We start from the raw sequence: 27,370 nt of genomic DNA, 5'->3' as shown, positions 1-27,370 counted from the left end.
GTAGTGTAACCTGTGATAATGAATATCGCGCTGCTTAACTACTTTGAATGATTCATTCGTGGAACAAATTTTCAGAAAAGAAAAAATAAAAAAATTTTTGGGGTAAAGAATTTGGTGGGCCGCGGTGCGAATAGTAGTGGAAATTGGCCAATAGCTGGGCGCAGATTATTATGAAACCATTTTCTACAATAAATAAATGGCATGATAAGAGATGGTGATAAATGTGTTGATTCTAGAAGGTTTGCAAAAGATATGAAAACAAAGACTGTAGTTACAAAGTGATTTGGATGTTTTTTTATGTTGCCCTTAAAGGCAAAGTACGTTACTGTAGGCATGTTGTCATGCATATTACGTTAACATTCTTCTTAAAGAATATTTTATTCGTCTATCTAGTTCATTACATATACTTTGGCTCATTTAATAGGCGTCCTTGAACTCCTTTTCAAAGTCAGTTAACACAAAACGGTATCTGACATCACCATTGTCGGCTCTGGTCAAAGCTTCATGTGTCCCTTGCTCACTGATTGGAATTTCTTCAATCCATGGCTTGATGTCCTTGTCAGCACATAATTGCAATAAGTCTCTCATTTCTTTAGCATTACCCAAAGCGTGCTGAGAGATAGATTTACCCATAAGGGAGAATGGGGAGAATGAACACATTTCGGTGATTGGAGGAGCAGAAATACTGGCAAAACGACCATCAGCACTGGTCAAGACAGCAAGCATCGATTGCATATCAATACCAGAAAGCGAGCTACCACAATTGAGAATGAGGTTAAATTCTCCGGCGTGCTTAGCAGCCCAGCCTTTTTCGTTGGTGGCAATGTATTGATCGGCCCCCATCTTGAAGGAATCTTCCTTTTTGGAATCAGATCTGCTGATCACTGTAACATGAGCACCCAAAGCCTTAGCGATCATTACTGCTTGATGGCCTAACCCACCCAAACCAGATATGGCAACTTTTTTACCGGGACCACATCCGTTACGTACAAGAGGAGAGTACACTGTCAAACCCCCACAAAGCAAAGGACTGGCGTACTTGGATTCTAATTTTTCGGGAATCACAAAAGCAAAACGGTCAAGGACTCTGATATGCGAAGCGTACCCACCTTGGGTGTTCCATTCGCCAATATTACCAGCGTAAGTCCAGGCACAGCTGACACAGTATTGTTCGTTGCCGTTTTGGCAAAGATCACATTCGCCACATGAGGAACATTGGGCGCCGACCCCGACACGGTCACCAACCTTAATGTTTTCGACTTGGCTGCCAACCTTCAAAACTTTACCAACAATTTCGTGACCGACAATAATTGGGGAATAAGTTTCCCCCCAGCTACCGTGAGCACAGTGGACATCAGAGCCACAAACCCCGCAAGTCTCGATTTGGATATCAATTTCGTGGTCACCCCAAGGCTTTGGGTCAAACTCGACCTTCTTTGGGTGATTCCATTCTTCATGGTTGAGCACCCCGAAACCGGTGAATTTTTCAGGATATTTTGCCATTTTTGTGTGTTTTTAAATAGATTGTAGCTGTAGTTGTGTAACGGATATTGTAGTATTAATTCAACAAAGTGGAAAATCATTCGCATTATGTACTCTGAAAGTGAAAAAAGAAAGTTTTTTTTTCTTTTTGCAGGCCTTATTGTTTCCGGAGGAGTTAACCATTAATTCCATGGGCCATTAATAATCATGGGAATATAACGGAGGTAATATAGTCTGTACTATTATAACATATCATTGCGTTGGAAATCATAAAAGTATTGATAATTAAATCATGATCTCTCAATAGCAGACACTTCAAAGATGTCGTATTTCATCGGAGTTCGAATATTTTCGTATTCCACAACAACTGCAAGCAGACTTATGCCCCCACAATAACAATATCCTAAAGGTGTCGTAAAAGTATTCCTATAAACCTTGGAATATATAATTAACTATACCAATATGCCTTGGAATATCCCAAAATATCATTATAGTTAACAGCCTTCCGCTGACTAATCCCCGCCCCTCTTCAGAAGGAAATAAATCCGTTGCTACCCGCCGCTCGGCAGATCCTCGGAAAAAAGAAAAGTATGGAATCATCTTATTTTGTTCTTATCAAAAGAGATATCTATTCTTCATTTTTTCCTTTTGCTAGTTATTAATATTATCATTACCAACATCATTATTATCATTATAATTACCATAATTATCACACAATCATGCCCGAAGAAAATCCATTGAAAGTTATCGATCTTAAAAACCCTGATAAGCAACAGATCGTTGATGATTTGCTAGAAGCTGCCCAAACCCAAGGGTTCCTTTTCATCGATGGTCATGACTTTTCTCAAAAAGAAATTGATGAATTACTCGGACTTTCCAAGAAATTCTTTCAATTACCAACCCTTGAGAAAGCAAAGTATCCAATCGACGAAACCAACAAGGGTTACTCGTGCTTGCGATCGGAGAAATTGGACCTTTCTGAAGAAGCAAAAACCAGTGGCGATCCAAAAGAAGCTTGGAATTTCGGGGATATCACTTTCGAAGATGGTAAACCACATCAAGACATGCCTCTATTGTTTAAAGATCCGGTCAATGAGAAGCTCGTCGAAACTGTTAATAAGAAACTCTACCATGTGATATTGGAGAGCTTGCGATACTTATCTATTGGGTTGAAGATCGAAAAAGCAGCTGGCGGAGAACACTGGTTTGCTAACAAGAACCGTCCTAATGAACCTAATGGCTCGATTCTCCGATTCTTGAAATACCCGTCTCAAGACTCATTTGACTCAAGTACTTTGATCAGAGCGGGGGCCCACACTGATTACGGGACTGTCACAGCACTTTTCCAATTCGAAGGCCAGGAGGGATTGGAAATCTATGCTAATGGCTGGAAGAAAGTCCCATATATCAGCAGCAAGTATCCAGGATCGGCGCCTCCGTTGATTGTCAACTTTGGTGATCAGTTGTCGTACTGGACCGCGGGAATCTTGAAGTCGACCATCCACAGAGTCCAGTTCCCGGAATCAAGTATTCGTGATAAAAAGGATCGATACTCTATTGTGTTCTTCTCACATCCTGAGCACGATACCTTGTTGGAACCAATTCCTAGCGATATCATTAGGGCGGCCAAGGGAAGAGGTGCCAACAACACCGCCGATGGGGACTTGTTGACCGCCAGACAGCATTTGGATAATAAGCTCAATGCCACCTATTTCCGTAAGTAATAGACTTGACTCTTCTTTGTGATATATAAAAGGTGTAAAATAACCGCCGAGGTTGTGGAATTGATGATGATCCGGGCGGCCTACCTGTAATCACTTATGTAATCGGATAGAAAGAGAGGGTCACCCTGCGGTGATAAAAGAGACAGGCTTTTTCTGCGTGTGAGCAAATAAGGTTTCCACCGTTTATCCAACTCACTGACTGTGCTGATTGTCCAACACCGGTTCTCGTGTACCACTACAAAGAATTGTAGACCACCACATCTACCGAGAATACCCAAACAATCGGTGCGGATGACCTCGTTAATGTATAGTGAATAAACCACTGCGATTTTCTGATCGTATAATTCCTTTCCGGCGATCCTCCACTCATGTTTGTCTCACCATACCAGCCGTCTTTTTGGCAGGGTTCTGTGATCAATCATGGTAAATGTCAACATGTGCCCCTGATGCTAGCAAGATCCCAGTGACAAGACTCCAGTGGCAATAATACATAGGGCTGTATCAAAGATATCACTAGGCAGAACAAGATATTATATTTCCACACAATACACGTAGATAACAAATCAAACACAGGCCCACCACCACGGCAAATGAGATCCCAAAATAACCAGTAATTGTGTGCGCACCGCTCCACACAGACACATGCAGAGGGATACAGATTCTCAATGCGGAAGTAAAGAGGATTTGGAAAAATTTGGCAGGAAGGAAAAAAATGAGGAAAGAAGATTTTTGGGGCTCTTCTTGTTGTTCTTCTTCCTCTTCTACTGGTTGTTTTTGATTCCATCTTTCACAATATTTACTGCTATTAATACTCATTTGTGCAAATGTTTGGGTATGCCATTTTCAGCTATGTGCTTATCGTAATAGCCCTTATCGCCAGCCTCACTGAGGCAAGAGCTCCTCCTTTTTACATCTATTCTAATACATCACTACTGTACTCAGCTTCATCACATTTTTCTTCTTCATCATCATCATCATCATCATCATTCAGCGCAGCTACAAATCATTTTCAACCTTCGTACTATGCTTTTCCAACAACCTCTGCTAAATCAATATCAACTTTGGCTCCGCAAACCGAATTCCATCAGCCAACAACATCCCAGACTCATGCTCCAATGATCACTCAATCATCAGTTTCGTCACCTCTAAATGCTTTTGACGAAATAGTGGCAAGTTATCTAGGCCTCTTAGGGGGGTTGGATGATTTCACCATTGCTACTTTCACCTTCGCTGCAGAAGTAATTACCTTTCTTGAGCTCCCTTCTTGGTTGCATTCTGAGTTTCTCGATATCTTGATTACAATTTCTTATGGCGACCAACTCTATATTGGAATCGACTTGGAGGTCTTGTATTTTGAAACCGTCACCGTTAATTTTTCAGAAAACCCCACCGCCATCACAGTGCCTGGCACCAGTGAAATATTGAGTCTTTCAAGCACCACTTCTAATTACACTTCTGATACAGGTTTGGCAACAGTTTCATCATCAGTAATCAACATTTCTCCAACAGAGATTTCCCTGTCAACTATTTCCGATTTCTTGTCGATATCCACTCTCACCAATACCACAAGGCTTGTCAATCATACTTATACTGGGACTTCGGTGGAAATGCTGACATATTCTGACATTCTAAGTTTTTCGGAATCGATATCATTAAATTATACCACTGAGATTCCATCACCAAGTCTCAGTATTTCACCTAGTTTGGTGACTGCAACTTTCTCAGAAAATATAACAGAAACGGCATCTTTTGCTTTCTCTACTATTTCTATGTCAACTGTTAATATCACCTCTATCCCATTACCAACTATTAACATCACCACTATACCGCTTCCAACTATTAATATTACTACTATCCCATTACCAACTATCAATATTACTACTATCCCATTACCAACTATTAACATCACTACTAAACCACTACCAACTTTTAATACCACTGTTCCTTCAAAAACTCTTAATATCACCACCATTCCTTTGCCAACTCTTAATATTACCACCATTCCTTTGCCAACTCTTAATATTACCACCATTCCTTTGCCAACTCTTAATATTAGCACTATTCCTTTGCCAACTCTTAATATTACCACTATTCCTTTGCCAACTTTTAATATCACCACCGTTCCTTTGCCAACTCCCGGTATTAGCATCTCCTGGAGTTTCTGTTTCGGAATTTTCTGTACCACCGAAACTGAAGATCCTTCTAGTATTATTCCACACATAACTCAAACCCCAAGCTATAACTTTTCTTCGTATTCGATATTCTCACCATCTTTTACAACACCAAGTAATTCCATCACGGGATCTAGCCCATCCAGTACTAGCTTATCTGAATCTTCTTCCAAATCACTTTCATCTCACTCATCTCCTTCAATAAATATCACATCAGGAACAACCTCCTCATCAAGTGTCTCATCAAGCTCATCTTCATTGAGTATCACATCAGGAACAGCCTCCTCATCGAGAATCTCATCAAGTTCAACCTCGATACAATCAATCAGTTCTATTTCTAACTCATCAGCATTACCGTCTCTTACTAGCAGTTCAAGCTCATTATCTTCTCCCTCGATTTCGTCTAACTCAACATTGCCAACTATTAGTTCTATGAGTTCAAACTTCTCGAGCACTAACTCACCAACATCGTCATTCATTTCATCATCTACCCCATTATCCAACAATACTGTGGCCACTGGTGCTACTGCATCAAGTGCTACTGCATCAAGCGCTTCCGCTTCTAACACGCTCTCACTGGCTAACAGTAGTGATTCTCCTACTGCAAGTTCTAGAACTACTGGATCCACTTCTGGTAGCTCTTCGTCACCTACGTCAGCTTCATCGAGTACTAGCAATAGTAATGCTTCATCATCCGCCACAGGTAGCTCTTCCAGCTCAAGTAGTGGTACCTCATCTAATTCTAGTAGCGACGGCTCATCCAATTCTAGCAATGATAGTTCTTCTAGCTCAAGCGACGACAACTCTTCTAATTCGAGCAGTGACAACTCTTCTAGCTCAAGCGACGACAACTCTTCTAATTCTAGCAGTGACAACTCTTCTAGCTCAAGCAACGAAAACTCTTCTAATTCTAGCAGTGACAACTCTTCCAATTCTAGCAGTGACAACTCTTCCAGCTCAAGCAGTGACAGTTCTTCCAATTCTGGTAATGACAACTCTTCCAGCTCAAGCAGTGACAGCTCTTCCAATTCTAGTAATGATAGTTCCTCCAACTCAAGTAATGACAGCTCTTCCAGTTCTACCTCTGACAACTCTGATAATACCAATTCCCAATCTTCTTCTGATAATACAGCTTCTTCTGATAATAGTAACACCAATAATTCAAGCAATATTGGCAACGATTCGGGATCTTCTGATTCGGGATCTTCTGATTCTGGAAGCTCTGACAGTTCCAATAGTGACGAAGAAGGTTCAGAAAGTTCTTCAGAAAGTTCTGCAGAAAGTTCTGCTTCAAATAGCGCAAATGATAGTTCAGATGATTCAAATTCTGCCGCTGTTGCTAGTGCAACAAATGCTAACAGTTTTTCCAGTACCTTGAATTCTCAAGTGACATATAGTGTCAGCAGTGATAATGATATTATGAGTGGATTTAGCGTGAATAATGGATCTATTCCATTCTTCAGTGGTGGTTTGAAATTGGAAGCTTTGGTAACGGCAAACTCAAACCATTCAGCAATCTTTTGGATAAGAATCTTGGCAATGCTTATTTTACCGGTACTATTCGTGTGATTTAGTCGAGCTGATGGCTGTTTTCAATATCGAAAAAAAAAAAAAAGGTTATCAATAATGCTCAATTCTTGTTTCCTGTTTTTTTCCAGCGCTTTTGTTTGTTACTTTTTAAACACCTTTCATTGGGCTATTCTTAAATTTTCAGTCCCCTTGTTTTTTTTATTGTTTGTATTATATTCCCAAAAATCTCCTACTTTAGACCCATAGTTTGTACTATTTTCATTTTGGCTTATTTTCCATCTTGCTGAGTTGCAATTTCAAAAACTTTTTCTCATTTTTTTTTTCGTTACGTTAAAACTTTGTGCCTATTTAATGCTTCCAAAATTTCTTAAAATTTTTTTTCTTCTATTTGCTCGTTATTGTTATTGTTATTATTATTATTATTATTATTATTATTATTATTATTATTATTATTATTATTATTATTATTATTATTATTATTATTATTATTATTATTATTATTATTATTATTATTATTATTATTATTATTATTATTGTTATTATTATTATTAGTAGTAGTAGTTTATGTGGGGTGGTTTCTAGTGTATTAATTTTTTTGGAACGAAGAGTTTTTTTTTATTCTCATCCATAAAGGTTTAATATAGAATGCTTTAGTCTCTTAAAGGTATGTCTTCAAGATTGATCTTGCAAGCTTTATTTTATTTTTTCTTGGTTGGATCTTATGTGGAAAAGAAATAAAAGTAAATTATAGATGATAAAGCGTATAGATTACATAATTATTAAAACAAAAATATAAATTATCACAATTTGAAAACATATTTTTATATGCAAAAATTTCCCAGCTCCCTCCCTTTCATTAAGGGTTATAAAATATAAAGTACCAAACACAAGCGACAATCATCAATATCTTGTTCTCAGGATATAAATCACATAAATTATTTTTTTCAATATTCTGAGCATAGTGCGTGTATACCGACAGCTCTGATAAAAGACAGCTCAACTTGATCAAGTGCCAAGTACCTCAAACTTTTTATCTTCCTCAACCTTAATAACAGTCTCATATAGATTTTATCACCTTCCAATAACAACCTTGACAATTTGGGAGTGTTGAAAGTTGGTAATTCAACAATCTCACACCAAGAAAGATTAAAATACGTCATCAGTGGCCAATTCACTACAACATTCTGTAAGCTATCCAATTGGTTTTTCAGAATATCAAGGGATTCCAAATATCGAAGATTTTGAATTCCATTGAATGATGTTATCATGTTATGTGATAGATCAAGCTTACGAAGCTTGGTGCATGTAGCAAGGTAACTGACATCAGATATTCCGGCTTCAGTCAAACAGCAAACTTCTAAACTTGTCATTTTCCCAATTAGAGGCATGTTTTCTCGGTGACACGCATTAACAATTTGGTTTTCAGTAAGCTTTAGCTCCTTGATACATGAGAGGTCCACATTTGAAACTAAAGTCTTCTGAGTAGTAAGTATCCACAGTAATTCCTCTAAGTTGGGGAAAATTGACGATCTATCGAAGCGGATCAGGTAATCATAAGTCTTGATGCTATTTAGTTTAGGCAATCTTGCAAGATTCACAAAGATTGGATGGTAGGAGGCATTAAGACAAGAAAAAGAAGTAAGCGTATCTGCCAACACGTATAATCCTTCAAAGTCCGTTGACATGTGATTGGACGATATACTGAGCCCTTCAAGGCTCCGTAGGTCTTGCAAATTTTGAATTTTACAGAAGAGATTTTCACTAACGCTCAAATATTTGAGCTTGGGCAATTTTAAACCTTCAAGTATTTCAATTTTATTACGTTTCAACAGTAACCATTCCAATTTGGTGAGGCTCTCCAAATTTTCTATTTTAGAAATTCTATTCTCTTCAAGATTTAGCGACACCAAGTTTTGAAGAGCTTGTATGCTTTGACTGATCCAGAGGAGCAGATTGGAAGATAGATCCAAAGTTTTCAAGTTTTTGCAATATTGCAAACTCTGAGGAGCGCCATTTTTACACATAACCACTGCCAAATGTTCAAGTTTATTAATACCTTCGAGATTAAAGGCATTTGGAAGGTCGGAACAGTGGGACAATACAAGTTTTTTGGCATTTTTAATCGGTGGAAGTGAGCTCCGTCTATACCGCCCGTACATGGACGTGAAAGATGATATCAGCCCGGGATGAATAATTTCAACATCGCTATAGCCTCTCCCAAATGAACATTCCAATGTCTTCAACGTTTTTAAATCAATAACTAAGGGCGCTTGTAGGCAATTCGTGGTGGCCACGAATTTTAATTTCTCCAAAGATGGGAACTGATCACTGCTGAACGCCACACCATTTGATGGGACTCCGATTTCCTTGCATTGTATCTCAAGATCAGTTAACTTTGATAACCGAAAATTTTGATCAATGCAAAGTCTCACTGTTTCAATATATACTTTTCTGATATTCTGAGGGATGCCTGCATTGCTCAAAGCTATAGTAACTTTATCCAAATGTGTGGGAAAATGTATGGAAAAAGATGAAGCAAATCTCGTATTAATGATTCTTAAAAACTGAGTGCATTCGGGAAATCGAAAAATAGGATGAGAATTAACCTCAATTTCTTTAACCCTTGTACAACATTTTAAAAACAACTGGATAATTTTGAGTTTTCTCTTGTCCACTTGCCCGTGATCCCGACAAGACCCCTCGTCTTTTTTCTCATATATTACGATCTTTTTTATCGCCGCCTGATATTTTGCAATTCTTGGAAGGTTTTCGCAATAGATAGTAACAACTGGAACTCGCTCCCATTTGTAATTAGAAGCAGAAGTAATTTTATATCTTTGGGTGACCGTAAGAAGACTCGCAAGCCTCTTATACCTCTTCTCGTGTCCCAGAAGCTGACAGTAAATCTCCACTGAGCCAAGTAATACAAACAACGCACATTTATATTCCCTACGTCTTTCCAGTAATGCTCGCAATATTAATGAAAGCTCAAAAACATCTAGATGTTGAAAAACTTCTGTTATCAATTCGTTTGGAAGCTTTCCAATGTGCCTTAAAGCTCTGGCTTCACTGTAAATCATCATAAAAAAAAAAAGAAATGCTTGTACAAATGTGCTATTGGTTTTGATTATCACATATTGCAAATTATAGAAAGGTAAGAAATAATAATGGAAAAAATAGCAAATTAAAAATATTTATAATAGCCCCTCTTAAAGTTGCGCATCGCTTACGAAGCTCATAGATTTTTTTCTGTTGTGCTTGCTACTTTTGAAAATGCGATGTGAATACTAAAAATGTTTTTATAGATGTATGTGCCTAAGTCACAACTTGCCCTCAAAGTGCCGATAACTATAAAGGACTTCATTTTTTTTTTTTTACATTCATGACTTCTTGAGGTGCAAGTGATATGCGATTAGCTAGTTATCAAAGACTTTTTCCTCATTAACCTTAAACATTTGGGCATCTGCTGAGAGTCAATTCATGAATGTGCTCTTAATCTTTGACAAGCTTTCCCGAAATATTACTCAAGTTAAGCCCTTATCCATCAAAGGCAAAAAAAAAAAAAAAAAGAGCAGGTCAGTTAACTTTGCTTCATAGTCAGTTTGATGGTTTGCCTGTTAACAATATTATTGCCAATTCCAACTTGTATTTTGATTTTTGCATTGTGCTAATCAGGGTTCTTGACAATTTCAAGTTTTCAACAGAACAAGAAGCATATGACATGGCTGGCCAGTCTATTAGAAATCATATATATGAGTGTGAAATACTCCTTAAGTTGAAATTATTAAAACATTTGGATACTTTTTAATAAGTAAACTGCTATATCTTTCAATGATCCAGATGAAAGAAAGTCAACCCAGAATATTCTTCGCATGGGTAGAACACCCCTTTGCACTAATATATTACTACATTAGGACATTTGTCAATGGATGCACTTTTTAGTTAGTAACTGACACTAAAAAAACCGAAGGAAATATCACATCATGCAATAGCTAGAACCTTATTTGAGACTCACTACATTATATATAAGAAATAACAACCCACGCTGCACAAAAATGTACAAAACTCACAGGATTTGACGCCAAAGTACCATAATTTCATGCAAGTATCACGCATTTTTTAAACGTTGGTTTCTGTCAGCATATATGAGTATACTGAGTAAGTATACTAGGGTAGTGTGCCACATGGCAGTGGTGATTAGCAGACCTAGACGGTCCGGCCAGGTGGCTCCGGAGTGTCTGGATTACGGTACGGATACCGCAACCCGGACTACATAGTCGTGAATATAAATACTATATCTATCCTCTGAATACACGTAGGCTTCAAGGAGAGAAGGAGGCCAGTAATGGAGTATCTGGATAGAGTAGAAACACACGTAGCACAGGAACAAAATATGAAGGGGAAAGGAAACAAGTTGGAAGAAAAAGATTTGATGAAGAGACAAAAATTATTAAACGAATGTTGCAAAGCTTTATTTCACAACTTGTATTTGTGCTTTTTCTTGATTGTATCTTATTTGAAAAGGAAACCGAAGTAAATTATATCTAAAGAAGAAAGAACACAGACTTTGTTCTATATATCGTGTTGTGACAATATGTGCACTGTCCAAAGATGGTAGTAATTGGTATAATCAAGCTTAATCTTTAAAAATTGACCCTCAATGCTACATAATTGAAACAAAGAAATAATTAGAACTACCTGCAAACATATTAATGTCTGATATATATTCATCTCGAAGTGAGAAAAGTCAAACTCCCTATTTAAAACAATCGATGTGGTATAAGAGTATGTATCCAAGAAATTGACTATATTTTTTGGGCAATCCTGCAAATTGTGTTTTAGTCTTCCCCAAATTCTGAATACATTTTAGAAAAAGAAAAGAAAAGAAAAGATGGTTATAGAAACTAAAAGATTCACGGGCCAGCATGACAATAGAATAACAAGTCTTTGTATACGAATCTTGAAGCGCCTCGCTCTTGTAAAAGCTTGAGAAATTTCACTCCTTTAAAAGAAGATACTGAATATGGGAACTTCTACAGGATTGAGAAATGCAACAAACAAAATGGATCCTTTTTCTAAAGCCAAATTAATGTGAATCAACCCAAATAAATCAATACACCGAAAAAATTGTTATTAATAGTTTCCTACGCGTATTCTTTCCTCATATTGTATATTGGAAGAACTACTAAACATGATGATATATAATCCACAGTAATGATCAATTTGCCGTCGCACATAAGGATATACCTATAGAAAATGGCTTGAAAGAAGCACGTCTTGATGGGAACTACTACAACAGATTCACAATAACAATAAATATATCACTTCCAAGCAGATTATATATATTCTTCATATTCATTATATGCTAATAAAATGTAAATCAGCGCTCATTATCATAGATTGGTGCGCAGCGATGACTACAGGGTAATGCACAACCGGAAAACACTAGCCGCACCATGGCTGCTCTTATTGACGTCAAATACGGTGCACCCCCAACTTGATCTATGAAGAATAGTTGTTATCTTGATTCGACTATATATCGAGAGTGGGAAATAAAAATAACTAAAGCAAGATGTGGGTCAATCTCGGGGACTATTTCTCGTTAGATATATTCTTCATCATGTTTCGTGAGACTTTGGAATGCGTGATTATTGTGTCTGTGCTACTTGCATTTCTTGAGCAGAACCAAGAATTCGTCAAGGATAACACCGAAGAACCACCATTATTATCATCAGAAATTGATAGAGAAGCTGTCAATGAAAATATATCCGATAACTTCTTGTATAATAACCTCCGGCTTCAAGTTTGGTTTGGGGCATTTTGTGGAGTGGTTGCATGCTTGATCATCGGGGCGCTTTTTATCTTGGTGTTTTATCAACTTGATATCGATCTTTGGTCAAAATCAGAACATTATTGGGAAGGAGTTTTCAGTATCTTAGCGTCAATTATCATTTCCATCATGGGGGTTGGGATGCTACAATTGAATAAATTGGAAAAGAAATGGCACGTGAAGTTGTTCAATGTGCTTGGTATTGATGCTGCTACCACTGCGCAAGAGAACCATGAAGAAAATTTTGTGATCCAGTCTTCTAACGCCAGCTTCAGGGGCAAGGTAGTGTCGAAGATCCAAGTTTTGAAAAATAAAATTAGACAACTCACCACCAGACATAGCTTGTTCATTTTGCCATTCATCACCACTTTAAGAGAATGCCTTGAATCAATTCTTTTCATTGGGGGTATTGGAATGACCGCTCCTCCAAAAACTTATCCAGGCTCTATTATATTTGGCATTGGTTGTGGGTTCTTTGTTGGGGTTTTGATATACGAGAGCGGAACCTCGTCAGGATCAGCCCAAAGGTTCATGATATATTCTACTAGTTTGTTGTACTTGATCTCTGCCGGATTGATCTCCAAAGGTATTTGGCAATTTGAATTGCAGAAATTTATTGATTTATGCGGAGGGTTGGATGTTTCAGAAGTTGGGTCGGGACCGGGGTCATATGATGTTGACAACATTGTGTGGCATGTCGATTGTTGCAATGGGGAGATTGACGGACCATGGATGATCTTCACTGCAATCTTGGGCTGGAACAACAGTGCGACGTTTGGCAGTGTTGCTAGCTATATAATCTACTGGCTTGTGATTGTGGGGTGTTTCAGGGCGATAAAGTTTGAAAATCAACACGGATATTATCCATATATTCCTTACAAATGGCAGCTCAAGAAGATCAAGAAGAATTATAACACTCTCATAGGATTGAAGAGGCAAGTGCACGGGGTGATTGGGTTTGATAGTATTTGTGAAGCTGAAGGAGGATCACTTAGACCGTCTGAAGACAGTACCACTAGGTTGCTTGGGTAGCCATAAACAATAAATGTCCTATTGTAATAATAATAACAATCAAAAGTAAGCCATTACAAAAAGAGCCATTTTGGAAGGGTCCCCGCCGCATGGTATAAAGCCCTGGCAGACGGGAAACCCGCAACGAAAAAAAAAACACGCACATTTTTTTCTTTTTCCGACAAAAAATTTTTCCTGTCACTCGGCAGCCAGAAGAAAATAATAAAAAAAAAAAATAAAACTAAAAAAAAACCAATCGCCACACGCAAAACCTTTACTTCAAGAACCAAACACTTTACCACCAGCACAATCAAGACTAATACCGATATTTTCAAGCAGCAAACAACTGACAAGCACCTAGTGTCTATTGAAAAACTAAAATATTTCCGGGATAACTGCCGAGGACATTCTCTCTCTCTCTCTCTCTCTTTTTTTTATTTTTTTTTTTTTTTGAGTGCACGATAGTACCTTATCAAACAACACCGATCATTAGTCACCAACGTCAACGACAACAATAATCACCCAGAAACAAGAAAATGAGTTATATAAAAAGCGAGCGTAGACCGTCGATGGCGGAACGCCGCCCGTCCAACTTATCAGGGGTCAGGCCTGCCCTGATTGTACCACAGTTGGCTTATCTTGAATTACCTCCAACTTCATCAACTCCGGAAGAAGTCGACGTTTTGATCATTGGTACGGGACTAGTGGAAAGTATTTTGGCCAGCTCGCTTTCGTGGAATGGCTCGAATGTTTTGCATATCGATTCAAATCTGTACTATGGTGACACTTCTGCCACTTTGACAGTGGAGCAGTTGAAGGATTGGGTCAGAAAAGTTAACCTTCATAAAGTGGGGTACAAAGGATTCAAAAACGCCTCATTATACATCCCAAGAATGAATCAACATAAGATCGTGTCAAAGAACTACGGGATTGACTTGTCGCCAAAATTCATTTTTGCTAAGTCAGATATCTTGTCATTATTAATCAAATCCAAGGTTTACAAGTATTTGGAATTCCAATCATTATCATCATTTCATGTGTTTGAAAACGATAACTTTGAGAAATTATCAAATTCAAAGGAAGAAATTTTCCTCAATCAATCGTTAAGTCTCAAAATCAAGAGAAATTTAATGAAATTCATCAAGTTTGTCATTGACTGGGAAAATGAAAAGGAAATCTGGGAACCATACAAGAACGCTTCCATAAACGAATTCTTGACTCAAAAGTTCAAATTAGAAGATGCCCAAACTAACGAAATCATTTTTTCCTTGGGCCTTTGTACCAGTTCACAGTTAAGAACTCCTGAAGCGTTGCAAAGAATTAAAAGATATTTGATTTCTTTTGATGTTTATGGAAGTTTCCCAGTGCTATATTCAAAGTATGGTGGTCCAGGGGAAATCTCCCAAGGTTTCTGCAGATCCGCCGCTGTCGCCGGTACCACTTATAAATTGGAAACAGAAATCACAAATTACGATTTGAGTCGCAATCTTGTCAAACTTTCAGATAATTCGACGATCAAGGTGAATGAAAAAATTGTTATTAGTCCATCTCAAGTCCCAGCGATCTTTGATGACTTTTATTCCATTTATAAAAAGAAACACGAACAGCTTGAAATCAACAGAATGGTGGCAATTGTCACCAAGGATTGCAAAGAATGGATCGAGGAAAATGAAAATGCCGGAATTGTGGTTTTCCCTGAAGGATCTTTACCTTCCAACAACAAATTTGCGGTTCAAGTGGTGGTGATGAATTCTGGTTCCCAAATTGTTCCAGAAGGCCAAGCGGTTTGGTATTTATCGACCATTGAAACTGGCACTAAGGCAAGAGAAGATTTGGAAAACGCTTTGAAATTATTAGAAGATAGCATCATTAGAGAAAGTAATATTGAAACTATTGTCGCCTCTGAAGATATTGAATTCAAAAACGGAATGGCCAGCATTTCTTCAGTTAAATTAGGTTCGAGTCTTCTAAATTTCACCCCCACCGAAAAATTGAATTATATCTTGAAATTATCATATACGCAAATGACCACCATTCCTCATTTCGGAGTGGTTAATCCAAAGCTTTTTGATGATGATGCGAAATTGGATGTGAAGAATAGTACTACCTCATCTCAAATACAAGACACTGCTGAAGACCAACTCTATCAAAAGTTGACTGAAAAAATTATCTTTGACTCGATGCCTTCATCAGAATTGTCTTATGATGGGGTTATTACCGAAGCTAAAGCTCTATACGCCAAGATCACTGGTTCAGACGATGATTTCTTTGATGTTGACTTTGAAGAAGATGATGACGACGTTCAACACTCGGGCTCTCAGATGAATGGTGGAAATACTACTTCTGATGGTTCTTCTAATGGGATTAATGCCGCTGTTGATGACAATAATGAAAGCGCAATTGTTGAAGAAGATGAAGACGAGGATGCGTTGTTAATGGAAGACATGACCACCAGCCCAATACCAACCAATATGGCCAGCGATGACATCGGCAAAGAAACAGATGCGGATATTGCTATTGAAAGTGAAGACGAAATGATTATATAGTCTTTTCTGCAAGAGCAATAAAATTTTCGGGGTTTATAATATTTGGATGTGGAGGGCGCTTTTCATATTTTTAATTCTTGGGCTTTGATAAGAGTCTTGTTTCTTTTGCTTTAAAATTTCTTGTTCCATTCTATCATCAAACTTCTTCAATTTTTGTTCTTCCTTTTCATTTTGTCCTATTCCCTCTGTTGAAAAAAAAGGTGCTATATTTCTTTGTTACTTGTTAGTGCTATTTTGGACAGTAACCTGTTCTTGTTGTTAATATTGCTGCTGTTTTATTATTGTGTTGAAAAGTGGCATATGAATCCTGGAAATTAAGAATAATTTGAAAAGGTTGATGAAAAGCAACAACAACAACAACGACGACAACAACAACAACAAAAACGATAATTATGGGTGGAAAAGGAATCAAAAAAAAAGTATTTGACATATATATCTTTCCTCCACTGTATTTTATTTGTTTGGTGTCTTGTTGATTGCTTCTGATTGCCCTATTTTTTTATTTTTATTTTTTTTCTGAACATGTTTAAAATTTTTTTTCTCTTTGATATTATTCATAAAACTATATTTTATTGACTCTCTTTTCGGAAAGTAATTTCTATTTTTTTTTGTTTTTCCAGCAGAATTTAGTTTTTACGATTTTATATTTTTGTATTATTATCGAGTCTTAACATCTTTTTAATGTTTTTATTGTGTTATTTACCTATTTTTCTCTCTCTGCCATCATCAGTTCTCAGTATTGTCTTTGATTCTTTATTTTTTTCTTTTTTTGTTTTTTTCTTTTCGGTAGAGCTATTTTTTTCTTGATTATTTTATTTTGGGGGACGAATGATGATTTGACATAAATAAATAATAATCTTTATTTATATTTGATTTGAACGATTGTGTCAATTGTGCCGTATAGAAGAGGAATAATTGACACAACCGTTCTATGTTTTACAAGATAGCCCATAGTATTCTACTGCAAAATTCTAGCAAATACCGATACTTCAAATTGGAATCATCATTATAAATGAGTAGAGCATGAGATAAAACGTAATGATTAATAATATACAAAAATACGACAACAAAAAAAAAAAAAAAAAGAATAATTCTAAATTAGCATTTACTTCAGGCCATGTTTTTTCCATAAATGATTAATAAAGTTTTCCCCTGCCATGTATGGATATAGTTGAGCCAACCCATCAACCCTTTACATCAAGACATCCGAAGAAGAAAAAAAACAACAACAAACAAATAACCAATTTCAACACAATGTTATTTTTTTTTTTTTTCCATCAATAATAGAAACCTTCCATTATGGTTTAATTTAAAGAATAGCTAGACCTTTTTGCCTTTGTACACCCCAATTTTTGTGGCCCATATACGATGAGAAAAAGAGACGTTATCAATTCTCATCCTTTGTTCAAACAACTGTGAAGTTTTAGAGTTCAAAAAATATTGTTTCATCCATCAAGGTCAGGAGAAGAAAATAAAATTACCGAATCGCCTCTAACGAAAATCATTTCTGATTGTTTTTTCTCTATTGGGGTGATTTCCTTGGTCGAATCGTTGATCTGATATATTGTTTCTGTAGCGTCACCCAACACCATATTACAATGACTATCGTATGCCTATTAATGATAAAGTTAGTAAGACTCATCCACTGTCAACAAAAGAACTTCTAAACATTACTGAAGAGTAAGATAGGTCCAACCAAACATACATGTAATTTCCCGATGATTTCTCTGGCACCACGCAACTTGACGACAATGGTCTCGTCCAAAAGAGATTTTATAAGATCAAGGGGCTCAGTACTTTCGAAAGAATCAGCCATTATTATTGTTATTTTGGGGGGAGGGGGATTAAATGTATATATTAGATGGATATATTTACCAACCGTTATAGCAGAAAGGTTTCGATTGTTCACTTTTGAAAGAAGTGAAGACCAGAATAGAAGGCCGGGCAACGCGCAGTGCAAATCGGGAAAAAAAAAAAAAATTCATCCAATTTTCATCGGTGTTTTCTAATGAAGAGAGAAATCAGTGATATCGTTTAGGCAAAGGATATATTCTTTTTTTCATATTAGTGGTACTATTCCAGTCTTCATATATTTCCCCCATCTATTTACCAAGCCACCTGGGCAGAGAGAGTCAAAGAAAAAAAAAAAAAAGATACTAGGTTATTAGAACATCCATTATTCAATATCCGATCACAAAATGTTCAAGAAGAATATTTCCAACGTTAAAGTGGCCCATTTCCACACCGCCTCCAAGATCAACGGGAGAATCAGATCAAATATCCAAATTAGAGCCCCAATTGAACCAACTGTGAAAAACATTAAAGTCAACGAAGACCATCCATTATGGCAATTTTTCCACGAAAAGAAGTTCATCAGAGGCGAAGAAGACATGCAACCATCCAGTTGGAGAAGTTGGACGGTGCCTGAATTGAGAAGAAAAAGTTTCGATGATTTACACAGCTTGTGGTTCAACTGTCTCAAAGAAAGAAACATTTTGGCCAGAGAAGCCCACTTGTTGGAAAGTATGAAGGTGAATGGTGGGGCAGGTACCACCGAACAGACTGATGGACCTCATGATCAATTAAGTGAAAAAGTCAGAACCACCATGTGGAGAATTAGACATGTTTTGGGTGAAAGACAAAAAGCGTTTGAAAACACTCAGCAAGTGATCCCGGAATATAAGCAACAATTTTTGGAGAATTTCAAGGAAAGATACTTGGACGAAGCAAATGGTGCCACCGAAGTGGAACAGCAGGATTTGGAAGATCAATTGGCCAGATTGAACTGGGCGTTGTTTGGAATCGATGTGAATAACTTGCAAGATATCACGATAAACAAGGAATTTGTCGAGTGTGTCATTTACAATGGTAATTTGAAATTACAGAAGTTCGGCAGTAAAGAACAACTCGACAGTGTCGGAGTGATAACTAATGCTTACGATGCTTTCCCATTGTTCACCTTGTCCCAGGAAAATAGTGATAAACTTGGAGATTTATTGGCATCCATCGAAAAGAATAGATCTAGCGAGAAGTACGCGGAAATAATGAAGATGGTTCCTGTCAAACAATTAGAACAGGCGATTTTGGGTTTCGAAGAAGTTTTATAAATGGTGGTTGGTCTACATAAAGAGAATATTTCCTCTTGTAAATAATAATAATAGTAAGTGTATATATATGTATTAATATATATATATATATATGATGCGAATGAAATGAGTTTTTTTTTTTTTTACCTGCTAGAAAGCACTGAGGGATACAGATATTGTAGGATTTCTGAATACGGAATACCCTCATATTTCTATTATATGATTGTATTAATATACCATTTGCAGACGATAATTAGCCCCATTATGTATATGGCGATTGTTTTATAATGTCGTGCTATGCGCACCCGAAACCCGCGCCAAAAAAGCCGAAAAGTGACACATTTTGGGGATAACAGCGTTCAATATATTGCAAGAAAGCGAGAGCAGGTTGGCCAATGGTAATGCCCAGACCAACGTGGGGATTATCTTTGACGGGGGACCTGTGTCTTCCCAGTCATCGCTTGCCAGCCTCCCCAGGGAAGGATGGCTGGGATCCCGGCCAGGTTCATCGATTCCAGAACGGGTGATTGCCGCTGCATGTACCACCAACCAGTCTTTTTGAGCCAGCCCCAAGTACCAACAGGAAGTTGAAACATAGCCAGGCTTAAATACTATGGGATTCCCTGCCCAAGCAGCTGTTTTGATTTAAACCGTTTAATATGAAAGGGTTGGACTGTCGCTGTTAATATTGTTGCCGACAATGTCATCGTCATCACCACACACCACCACCACCACCACCACCACAACCATGTTCTACCAACAGAAATTGCAACGTAAAAACCAAAAGTTCTTCCAACGTCCTATCAAAACCATCAACGCTCAGATAGATGAACTTGATATCGATTATAGTAATTTCGAGAATGATGAGATCCCCAACGATTTCATTTGTTTCAATGTACCAATCAGCCAGTCTTTGGATGAATTGAATTCCGAATATACTCTGGAACATCGCAATTCCAGCTCTGGCGATTCGTTATCTAGTGCCAACTCGAGCCCAATTCTTAGTGATGATAGTTTCATATTTCCGAATTTGCAGAATAATTCCAAAGCGTTCAACATTTTAGACTCGGAGGTCCAAAACTTGACTCTCGAATTCAACTCCAACGTCAATTTCTTAAAGAACGAACAGTTAACCCAGCAGAAAATCAACAAGAAGAAAGTCAGCCAGATCACTAAGAAGATCACCAAGAATGAAAAGTTTTGGATCTCATTCCTTAATGAATGTTACAAATCAACCAGCCATAGTTCGTCTGCCAATGCTTTGCCCGCTAATATCTTGAATAAAGAATTCTCCAACCAGTTCAATATCAAGGTATTAAATTTGATGAATAAGCATGATATATATAACAACATCACGTCTCATAATAAGTCCCTCAATAATTTGGAATCCAACTCGCTAATTAAAAGAAGCTTCTCGGTATCTGCCGTCTGTGGCCTGACCTTACACAACAATTATAATGTCGTCCACAATTCAAATCTCACCAGAAATTCCATCGATTCTGGGGACTTTGCCCTAAACGTCTTGGACTCTGATGCCTACGAAATGAATTCAAAATCTTATTTCTCGACTTTTGGATTGAATGACTTGAGATATAAAAAGAAGTATGCTTTACCAAATAACAGCTCGGTCGACAATTTGAAAGCCAACCATAGCGATCTTCCGATATCGACCTCCTTATACTCCATCGTTAATGCCGCCAGCTCAACCATCTCTATCGAATCCAATAACTCGACATTCTCAGTAGGTTTGAACCATCATGATCGCTCACCGAATCTAAATGATAGCTCCAGCCCCAGACAAAATCATTCGAGCGAATCGACCCCAAGATCTTCAGTGTTGAGCGTTAATTCTATTGGCTCAATATTCAGGACCAACAGTTTACCAACCACTCCTTCAGGATCCCCAAAGATCTGCAACTCTCCGTTATTACTTGGCAATAGTTTACCCTCCTGGTGGTCGGTTGGTCTTTCTACATCTCCTTTACCTACATTACTTTTAAAGTTTTCGTTATCAAATAAGGCGTATGTCAACGAAACTATAGATTCCATGAACATTAGATCAATCATGTGGTATTTATCTTCGAACCATATCGTGTACATGAACCCAGAAACTTTCAATTATTTGAATAATGAGGTGAATGAGTTTGTGAGGCACTTTGATTATTACATTAAATTGGTGAAACAAATCGAGAATAATAATGAATTTTCTGCCAGAAATGGTAGTGCCGGTGATCACACAAAACTCTTAGGGTTGGTGAAGAATTTGAAACAATTCTTGTCCAATTTTGAAGATAAATCGAAATTTCAATACCAATTATCGATTTTCAAGTCGGTGGGCAAAACGATTAATGGGTTGAAATTTCCTCCAAATAATTCACCAGCAGAGAATGTGGCTATCAAGAATAATTTGAAATTAATCTTGTTGAACTTTTACTTTTATTTGTACGATATTGGGGTTACTAATGTTGGGTATAACAAAGAAATCGTGTCTTTCACCTATGTTTTACTACTTAACATTAGAAATAACTATTTCACGTTCAATTGCTTGCTTAATTTATTCAACAAAGATTTGAAGCTCCCATTTTTGAAATATTTACTAGTGGAAGAGAATACCACTACTATTAAACCCGAGAATGATGATTCCATGTTTACTAATGATGGATCCAACTTGGACGCATTGAACGATGAGCAAGAAATAATTTCCATGAACTCGCTCAAAATTTTCATCAAATTGCTCAAAAACTCCCTTCCGGATCTTTATCGTTTCTTCAAATTCACGTTGAATTTCAACACGTTTGAAAAATTCTACGGATTGATCAAGTTATTGGTGAGAAAGATTTTCAACGTCGAAAATGTCACTATCGACAACCATTATAGAAACTATTTGGAAAGATTTTTGGATATCTTGCTTATGGACAAAAACAACAATTTGATTGTGTATTTGGTGATTGCGTTTTTGAAAAACTGTCAAATGGAATTCCTTATTGGTTTGAATTCCAAAATCCAGAAAAATATCATCATGTTGAATCATTCTCATAAGAACAATATTAATAATAATAATAATAATAATCAAATTGAGAACCACCATAAAATTCAAAAATCCATCGATATTACCGTGAAATCGTTCATCTCGGAAATGCACAGCGCTAGTTTTGGAACTCAGAATTTATTGTTCAAGTCCCCTAATGTGGCGACATTTATAAACGAATTGAAGTCAGAGTTGTTTGGTGATTTACAACAAGAATTGACGGTTGATGACATAATTGAATTTCAACAACTTGGGATCGAGTGTTAGAAGATAAAATTTGTTAATTTCAATTTATATCAACGGCAAACCAGTCTTCACTGAAAAAAACCAATCAACCACATCTTTTGGTTTTTCATTTTTTTTTTTTTTTTTTTAAAGATGTTAATGCTTTTCTATTCCCTATTGTATTTTCCCATATAATTTTTTTTGTTTTTTTCTTATTTATTTCTCTATTCATTTGCATGATTCATTTCTTTATGGTTCATTATGCTGAGTACTCAGCGTTCCGCTTTTTTTTTTTTTTCATTTATTTACTATAGAATCTCCGATAATCCCCCCCTAATGTTATATCTACTCTCTTAATTTAATTTGCATCTACTAGATTTTGTTGATTGTAGTTACAGTTTTTGTATCCATTGACTGCAGCTTATTGACTGTGGCTAAAACATTTACATTTCTCGTCAGTGGCTACAACATTTACATTTCTCGTCAGTGGCTACTACTTATCGACTGTGGTATAAATATTCATCATTAAAGGTATTTCAAATGGAAGAAGAAAAGAAAAACCAATGAAATAAAGGGTTACTCTTTCTCAAGATAGAGATCTAAAAAAACAAACAAACAACAACGCATGATTCAGTTTAGGATTGATGATGATTTGTATTCTGGCAATGTAGTAGAATTGGTTTTTTTTTTCATTTGTCAAGAAAAGACTGTATAATGAGATATGAGCCTATGTCCTTTCTCTTTTTGTCGTCCGTTATTTGGGCTTTCCAATATTATAAAGCCCAAATTAAACCAGACCAGTATAAAGCAACCATTGATACTAAGAAATATATTGAAAAAACCCTTGATTTTAAAAACACCTAACATTATTCCGTGCAGATTTGACATTATTAAAACACACAAAGGGGGGAAAAACACATCCAAAATCTGCAGAAATCATCATAAAGAAAAAAAAAAAAATCTGTATTATTAGTATCATACATTTGATTCACACCCCGGACAGTTATGCAAGTGCTCATGGATGAAGACATTACAATCAATACAAAACTGTTTATGACAATCAAGACACTGATATCTTGACGTAGTCTTCATCAACTTTGGATCGACTATCGACCCTGACTTGACAGGAAATTCCATAAGACACCCGTAACACTGATGATATTGGAAATTTGCTTTGAAAGGTTCTTGTGATTCAAGGTTAATCGACTTATCCACCTCGTTGAATTTCACCTCCTCAAAGTTCTTCAACGGGAACAAATGATGGTACGATCTGGCCAAATGCGACGAACTAATGAGCATCAAGTTACAAGTGGGACATACCGCTGGTAGTGAGCATATTTTCGCTTTACAAAATGGACAAATATAACCCCCGTAATTCAAATTGGAATGACACGAACAAAACGATGGGTCGACTTCGGTGATTCTTTTGGGGAACCCCATCTTGATTAAACTGAAAGTTTTCTGTTGTGGGGTGGTTTGTACACCCTCGGCTTCCGAACTCAATTTCTTGATCACTGGTAACGGGGTAATGCAATCGTTTAATAGCTCTTTGAAATGTTGTTCGTTCAAAATCACCCCATAATTGGATTTCTCATCTCCATAATTAGTTTCCTTGACAATTTTGGAACAAATGGACACTTGGGCGTTCAATCCGATGATTCGCACCCTGATTTTCTCATTGACCAAATGGTCTATGGTTTTGAAAATGTCTCCTGGATCACTAGTGAATAATGTCCCAAATATGATCAATACCTCTTTTGTGGAATGCGGCGATGTGTGTAGTAGCATCCCTCTAGACATTTCCAAAGCGTTCTGTATCGAAGGATCTCCTTCTGGATCTTTTTTCTTTAATTGTTTCAAATTATTGATGTGGTCAATTGGATTCCCCGATAGGTCACTAATCACCATCAGCAACCCGTTTTGCATCCCCAATATTCCCAATTGAGAAATTGGATTCTGGTCAAAGAATTCCGTGACGAATTCCAAAGCATATTGAATGGTTAAACTGTATCTATTAGGTCTTAAATCTTTTTCACTCATGGCTCGTGAGCAATCAATCACCAAAATCAACGATCGGATAATACCTCGTTGGAAAGGAGTGACGTTCTTGTAAATTTTCTTCATCTTATTGGCCTCCAAGAGCCCACTGACAAGTCCTTCCAATGACCCATCCTTATCTTCTTTAACAATATCCCATGATCTTTTGATCTTATCTTCCCAAGCGTAACCACCATCTTTCCCCTTTAAATTATCATCGATCCGCACTTTTGTCTTTTTTTTCTTTTGGTTGCCTCGACCAGGTTTCTTCTTGGTTTTCCGACCATAGTATTCTCCATCATCATCATCATCTTCTTCTCCTTCTCCTTCGTCTTCATCAGCCTCTCCTGGATCTTCTTCTGAGTCTTCCAATAACATCATAACGTCATCATCACCGTGTTTCCTCGTACGCTTAGCCATCCCACTTTTCCCGGCATTTTTCAGTGTAGGATTCTTAGCGACGTACTCATCTTCATCCGAGTCCATAGCGGGTGGATTTCTAATTGAAACAGACGGTGCAATAATAAATACACACAACACTACTCATTATTATCCTTAAACACGCACAAAAACCCTCCTAAAAGCAAAGCGAAAAAAAAAAAAAAAATTACGAAGCCCTGGACGGGCAGGCGATGGGGGGCATAAAGAGAATTTGGTGATTGGAGACAATACTTTACTACTATGAGATGCCACTATGATTTTTATCGTTCATGATATAAAGTTAATAATATCACACTATGGCAAAAGCAGAATATGGAACCCCCAAGTTTCTTGCTAAGCAAATGAAGGCAAAAGGCCTCCAGAAGTTGAAGTTTTACTGTCAAGTTTGTAATAAACAATGTCGAGACGCCAACGGTTTCAAATCCCATGTCATGTCCCCATCACATACCAGAAAGATTCAAGAGATTGGAACTTCTAAGCATGCTATCCAGGAAGCCATCGATAATTACTCACGGGATTTACAAGACGATTTCTTGCGGTTGTTGAAATTGACCCACGGCACTAAAAAAGTCAATGCCAATAAGTTTTATCAGGAATATATCAGTAATGACAAAGACCATATTCATTTGAATTCCACAAGATTCAGCTCATTATCAAGTTTCATATTTCATTTGGAAAAATCGGGGAAAATAGAAGTGGTGAGAAACCCAGGAGAGGAACAAATCCCAAATGTCATCGAGGATGATGAGTCTGCACAATACAATACGCAAAACTTCTTGATAAAACTACCCGATACTAGGGATAAAGCTTTGGAGAAGTCTAATAAACGACAGAGGGTTGAGAAAAATGAAGAGGAGTTGAAAATGGAAATGATCAAAAAGAAAATCGAGCAAGATCAAATTGCTTTGAAGACCGTAACGCAGGAAGAGGATAAAGAGACACCGCCAGCAACACAAGAATCAAATAAACTGGAGACAAAGCCAATAAAACTATCGTTAAAGAAATCAGGAGATAATGCTGAAGGGTTTAAATCAAGAAGAGCCGCGTTGGGGTTCAAAGTATCGAAACCCACAAAAACGCAGAACAGGATGAAGTTAAAATGAAACGTTAGGAATTCTATATTGTTTTGTTAGAAGTGAATAATTTATACGTAAGAATAATTTACAACAAAAAAAAAAAATGGCATAAAGAGAAGGACTTTTCTGCAAAGATAATTTGCCAACTAAAAAACCAAAGAGGAGAGACTTTAAGATTAGTATCTTAAAACAGGAGAATTTTGTTTGAAAAAAAAAACAACAACTAAATAAAAGATCATAAATTCGTAAAAAAAGGGAAGGAAACAATAAGAAAAAAAAAAAAGACCGAATAAAAAGGTGATAATATAGATAATGTGAGTAGCAACAGTTATAATAATAAAAAAATGATGATGACAATAATGATAATGATAAACGCAAAACAGAGAAGCAAACCTGGGCCATCCTCCTTATTTAAGACCCTAAGCTGGATTGATCAGGGAGTTTCTCTTAAAAGTGTGCTTGCTTTTCTTTTCTTCTTTAATATTGATTTGGATCTTGTGCAATTTCTGGTTTAACCAAATGGCTTCCAACAATAGCATTAACATTCAAGTCTGACAAAGTATCTGCCACAGTAGCGCCATTCCCATGAGAGTCGTCGCCGATTTCGTGACCTTGATGATGATTGTTCAATGATTCTAAAAGCGTGGAAGCATCATCATATTGAACCACTTCCTGATTTCCCGGCTTTGCCGCATCATAATTGAACTGTTCAAATTGATTACTGGCGATATTGGCATCGGCAGCAGCACCATTATCAAACTGTTGTTCGATCGCCTGTATATTGTTACTATCATTGTCGTTATTGGTGTTCTTCTGTCTTCTTCTAGTCTCCCCCCTTTCTTGCTTCAACGCCTGTTGTTGACGGTACTTGGTCAAATAAATCTTCAATGCCTCGGAGTAGTTTTCAAAACCCAACACTGTCATCGCGAGCAAGATATCTTCTCCGTTAATGGTCTTTCTTTTTTCACCTAAACAATTATCACTGGCTTCACTGGTGATGAAACTGATGAATTCAGAAACACATTCTTGCATACACTCTTTGGCGTCTTTGGAGACCTTCGCCGACGCCGGCAAGGTGGTTTTCATAAGACGAGCAACATTAGCAATAGGAAGCCAACGGTCCTGTTCTCTAAGCTCGTGACTCATTATTATTATTGTTAATATTGTTATTGATATTTCAGTT

At 37.1% G+C, this 27,370-nt stretch overlaps 12 protein-coding genes across 12 annotated transcripts; 7 read left to right on the top strand and 5 right to left on the bottom strand. All coding sequences in view use genetic code 12, as the record gives it.

The window, feature by feature from the left end:
- Positions 1-417: 417 nt before the first annotated feature.
- Positions 418-1,503, bottom strand: DASC09_037270 (NAD(P)-dependent alcohol dehydrogenase; the record flags this gene model as incomplete). The annotated part of the gene is made up of 1 exon (XM_064997326.1): positions 418-1,503. The coding sequence occupies one exon, from the start codon at positions 1,501-1,503 to the stop codon at positions 418-420; it is 1,086 nt and encodes a 361-aa protein (XP_064853398.1).
- A 698-nt stretch (positions 1,504-2,201) lies between these two features.
- DASC09_037260 (uncharacterized protein) lies at positions 2,202-3,206 on the top strand (the record flags this gene model as incomplete). Its single annotated transcript, XM_064997325.1, has 1 exon — positions 2,202-3,206. One exon carries the CDS (start codon positions 2,202-2,204, stop codon positions 3,204-3,206), a length of 1,005 nt encoding a protein of 334 aa, XP_064853397.1.
- Positions 3,207-4,030: 824 nt separating this feature from the next.
- Positions 4,031-6,946, top strand: DASC09_037250 (uncharacterized protein; the record flags this gene model as incomplete). Its single annotated transcript, XM_064997324.1, has 1 exon — positions 4,031-6,946. One exon carries the CDS (start codon positions 4,031-4,033, stop codon positions 6,944-6,946), a length of 2,916 nt encoding a protein of 971 aa, XP_064853396.1.
- A 905-nt stretch (positions 6,947-7,851) lies between these two features.
- DASC09_037240 (uncharacterized protein) lies at positions 7,852-9,990 on the bottom strand (the record flags this gene model as incomplete). Its single annotated transcript, XM_064997323.1, has 1 exon — positions 7,852-9,990. One exon carries the CDS (start codon positions 9,988-9,990, stop codon positions 7,852-7,854), a length of 2,139 nt encoding a protein of 712 aa, XP_064853395.1.
- A 2,489-nt stretch (positions 9,991-12,479) lies between these two features.
- Positions 12,480-13,769, top strand: DASC09_037230 (uncharacterized protein; the record flags this gene model as incomplete). Its single annotated transcript, XM_064997322.1, has 1 exon — positions 12,480-13,769. One exon carries the CDS (start codon positions 12,480-12,482, stop codon positions 13,767-13,769), a length of 1,290 nt encoding a protein of 429 aa, XP_064853394.1.
- Positions 13,770-14,284: 515 nt separating this feature from the next.
- MRS6 (GTPase-activating protein MRS6) lies at positions 14,285-16,294 on the top strand (the record flags this gene model as incomplete). The annotated part of the gene is made up of 1 exon (XM_064997321.1): positions 14,285-16,294. The coding sequence occupies one exon, from the start codon at positions 14,285-14,287 to the stop codon at positions 16,292-16,294; it is 2,010 nt and encodes a 669-aa protein (XP_064853393.1).
- A 1,445-nt stretch (positions 16,295-17,739) lies between these two features.
- On the bottom strand, positions 17,740-18,110 carry LSM3 (U4/U6-U5 snRNP complex subunit LSM3; the record flags this gene model as incomplete). Its single annotated transcript, XM_064997320.1, has 2 exons — positions 17,740-17,907; positions 18,000-18,110. The coding sequence occupies 2 exons, from the start codon at positions 18,108-18,110 to the stop codon at positions 17,740-17,742; spliced, it is 279 nt and encodes a 92-aa protein (XP_064853392.1).
- Positions 18,111-18,492: 382 nt separating this feature from the next.
- MRPL4 (mitochondrial 54S ribosomal protein uL29m MRPL4) lies at positions 18,493-19,401 on the top strand (the record flags this gene model as incomplete). The annotated part of the gene is made up of 1 exon (XM_064997319.1): positions 18,493-19,401. The coding sequence occupies one exon, from the start codon at positions 18,493-18,495 to the stop codon at positions 19,399-19,401; it is 909 nt and encodes a 302-aa protein (XP_064853391.1).
- A 679-nt stretch (positions 19,402-20,080) lies between these two features.
- DASC09_037190 (uncharacterized protein) lies at positions 20,081-22,675 on the top strand (the record flags this gene model as incomplete). The annotated part of the gene is made up of 1 exon (XM_064997318.1): positions 20,081-22,675. One exon carries the CDS (start codon positions 20,081-20,083, stop codon positions 22,673-22,675), a length of 2,595 nt encoding a protein of 864 aa, XP_064853390.1.
- Positions 22,676-23,608: 933 nt separating this feature from the next.
- Positions 23,609-25,156, bottom strand: SSL1 (TFIIH/NER complex subunit SSL1; the record flags this gene model as incomplete). Its single annotated transcript, XM_064997317.1, has 1 exon — positions 23,609-25,156. The coding sequence occupies one exon, from the start codon at positions 25,154-25,156 to the stop codon at positions 23,609-23,611; it is 1,548 nt and encodes a 515-aa protein (XP_064853389.1).
- A 251-nt stretch (positions 25,157-25,407) lies between these two features.
- Positions 25,408-26,214, top strand: RTS2 (Rts2p; the record flags this gene model as incomplete). Its single annotated transcript, XM_064997316.1, has 1 exon — positions 25,408-26,214. One exon carries the CDS (start codon positions 25,408-25,410, stop codon positions 26,212-26,214), a length of 807 nt encoding a protein of 268 aa, XP_064853388.1.
- A 450-nt stretch (positions 26,215-26,664) lies between these two features.
- HAP3 (Hap3p) lies at positions 26,665-27,333 on the bottom strand (the record flags this gene model as incomplete). Its single annotated transcript, XM_064997315.1, has 1 exon — positions 26,665-27,333. One exon carries the CDS (start codon positions 27,331-27,333, stop codon positions 26,665-26,667), a length of 669 nt encoding a protein of 222 aa, XP_064853387.1.
- Positions 27,334-27,370: the final 37 nt, after the last annotated feature.

This window comes from Saccharomycopsis crataegensis (assembly GCF_037102585.1).
Source record: "Saccharomycopsis crataegensis DNA, jcf7180000000084, whole genome shotgun sequence".
NCBI lineage: Eukaryota > Fungi > Ascomycota > Saccharomycetes > Ascoideales > Saccharomycopsidaceae > Saccharomycopsis > Saccharomycopsis crataegensis.
The sequence above is the reverse complement of the archived record's forward strand: the minus strand, read 5'-3'. Positions and strand labels throughout refer to the sequence as shown.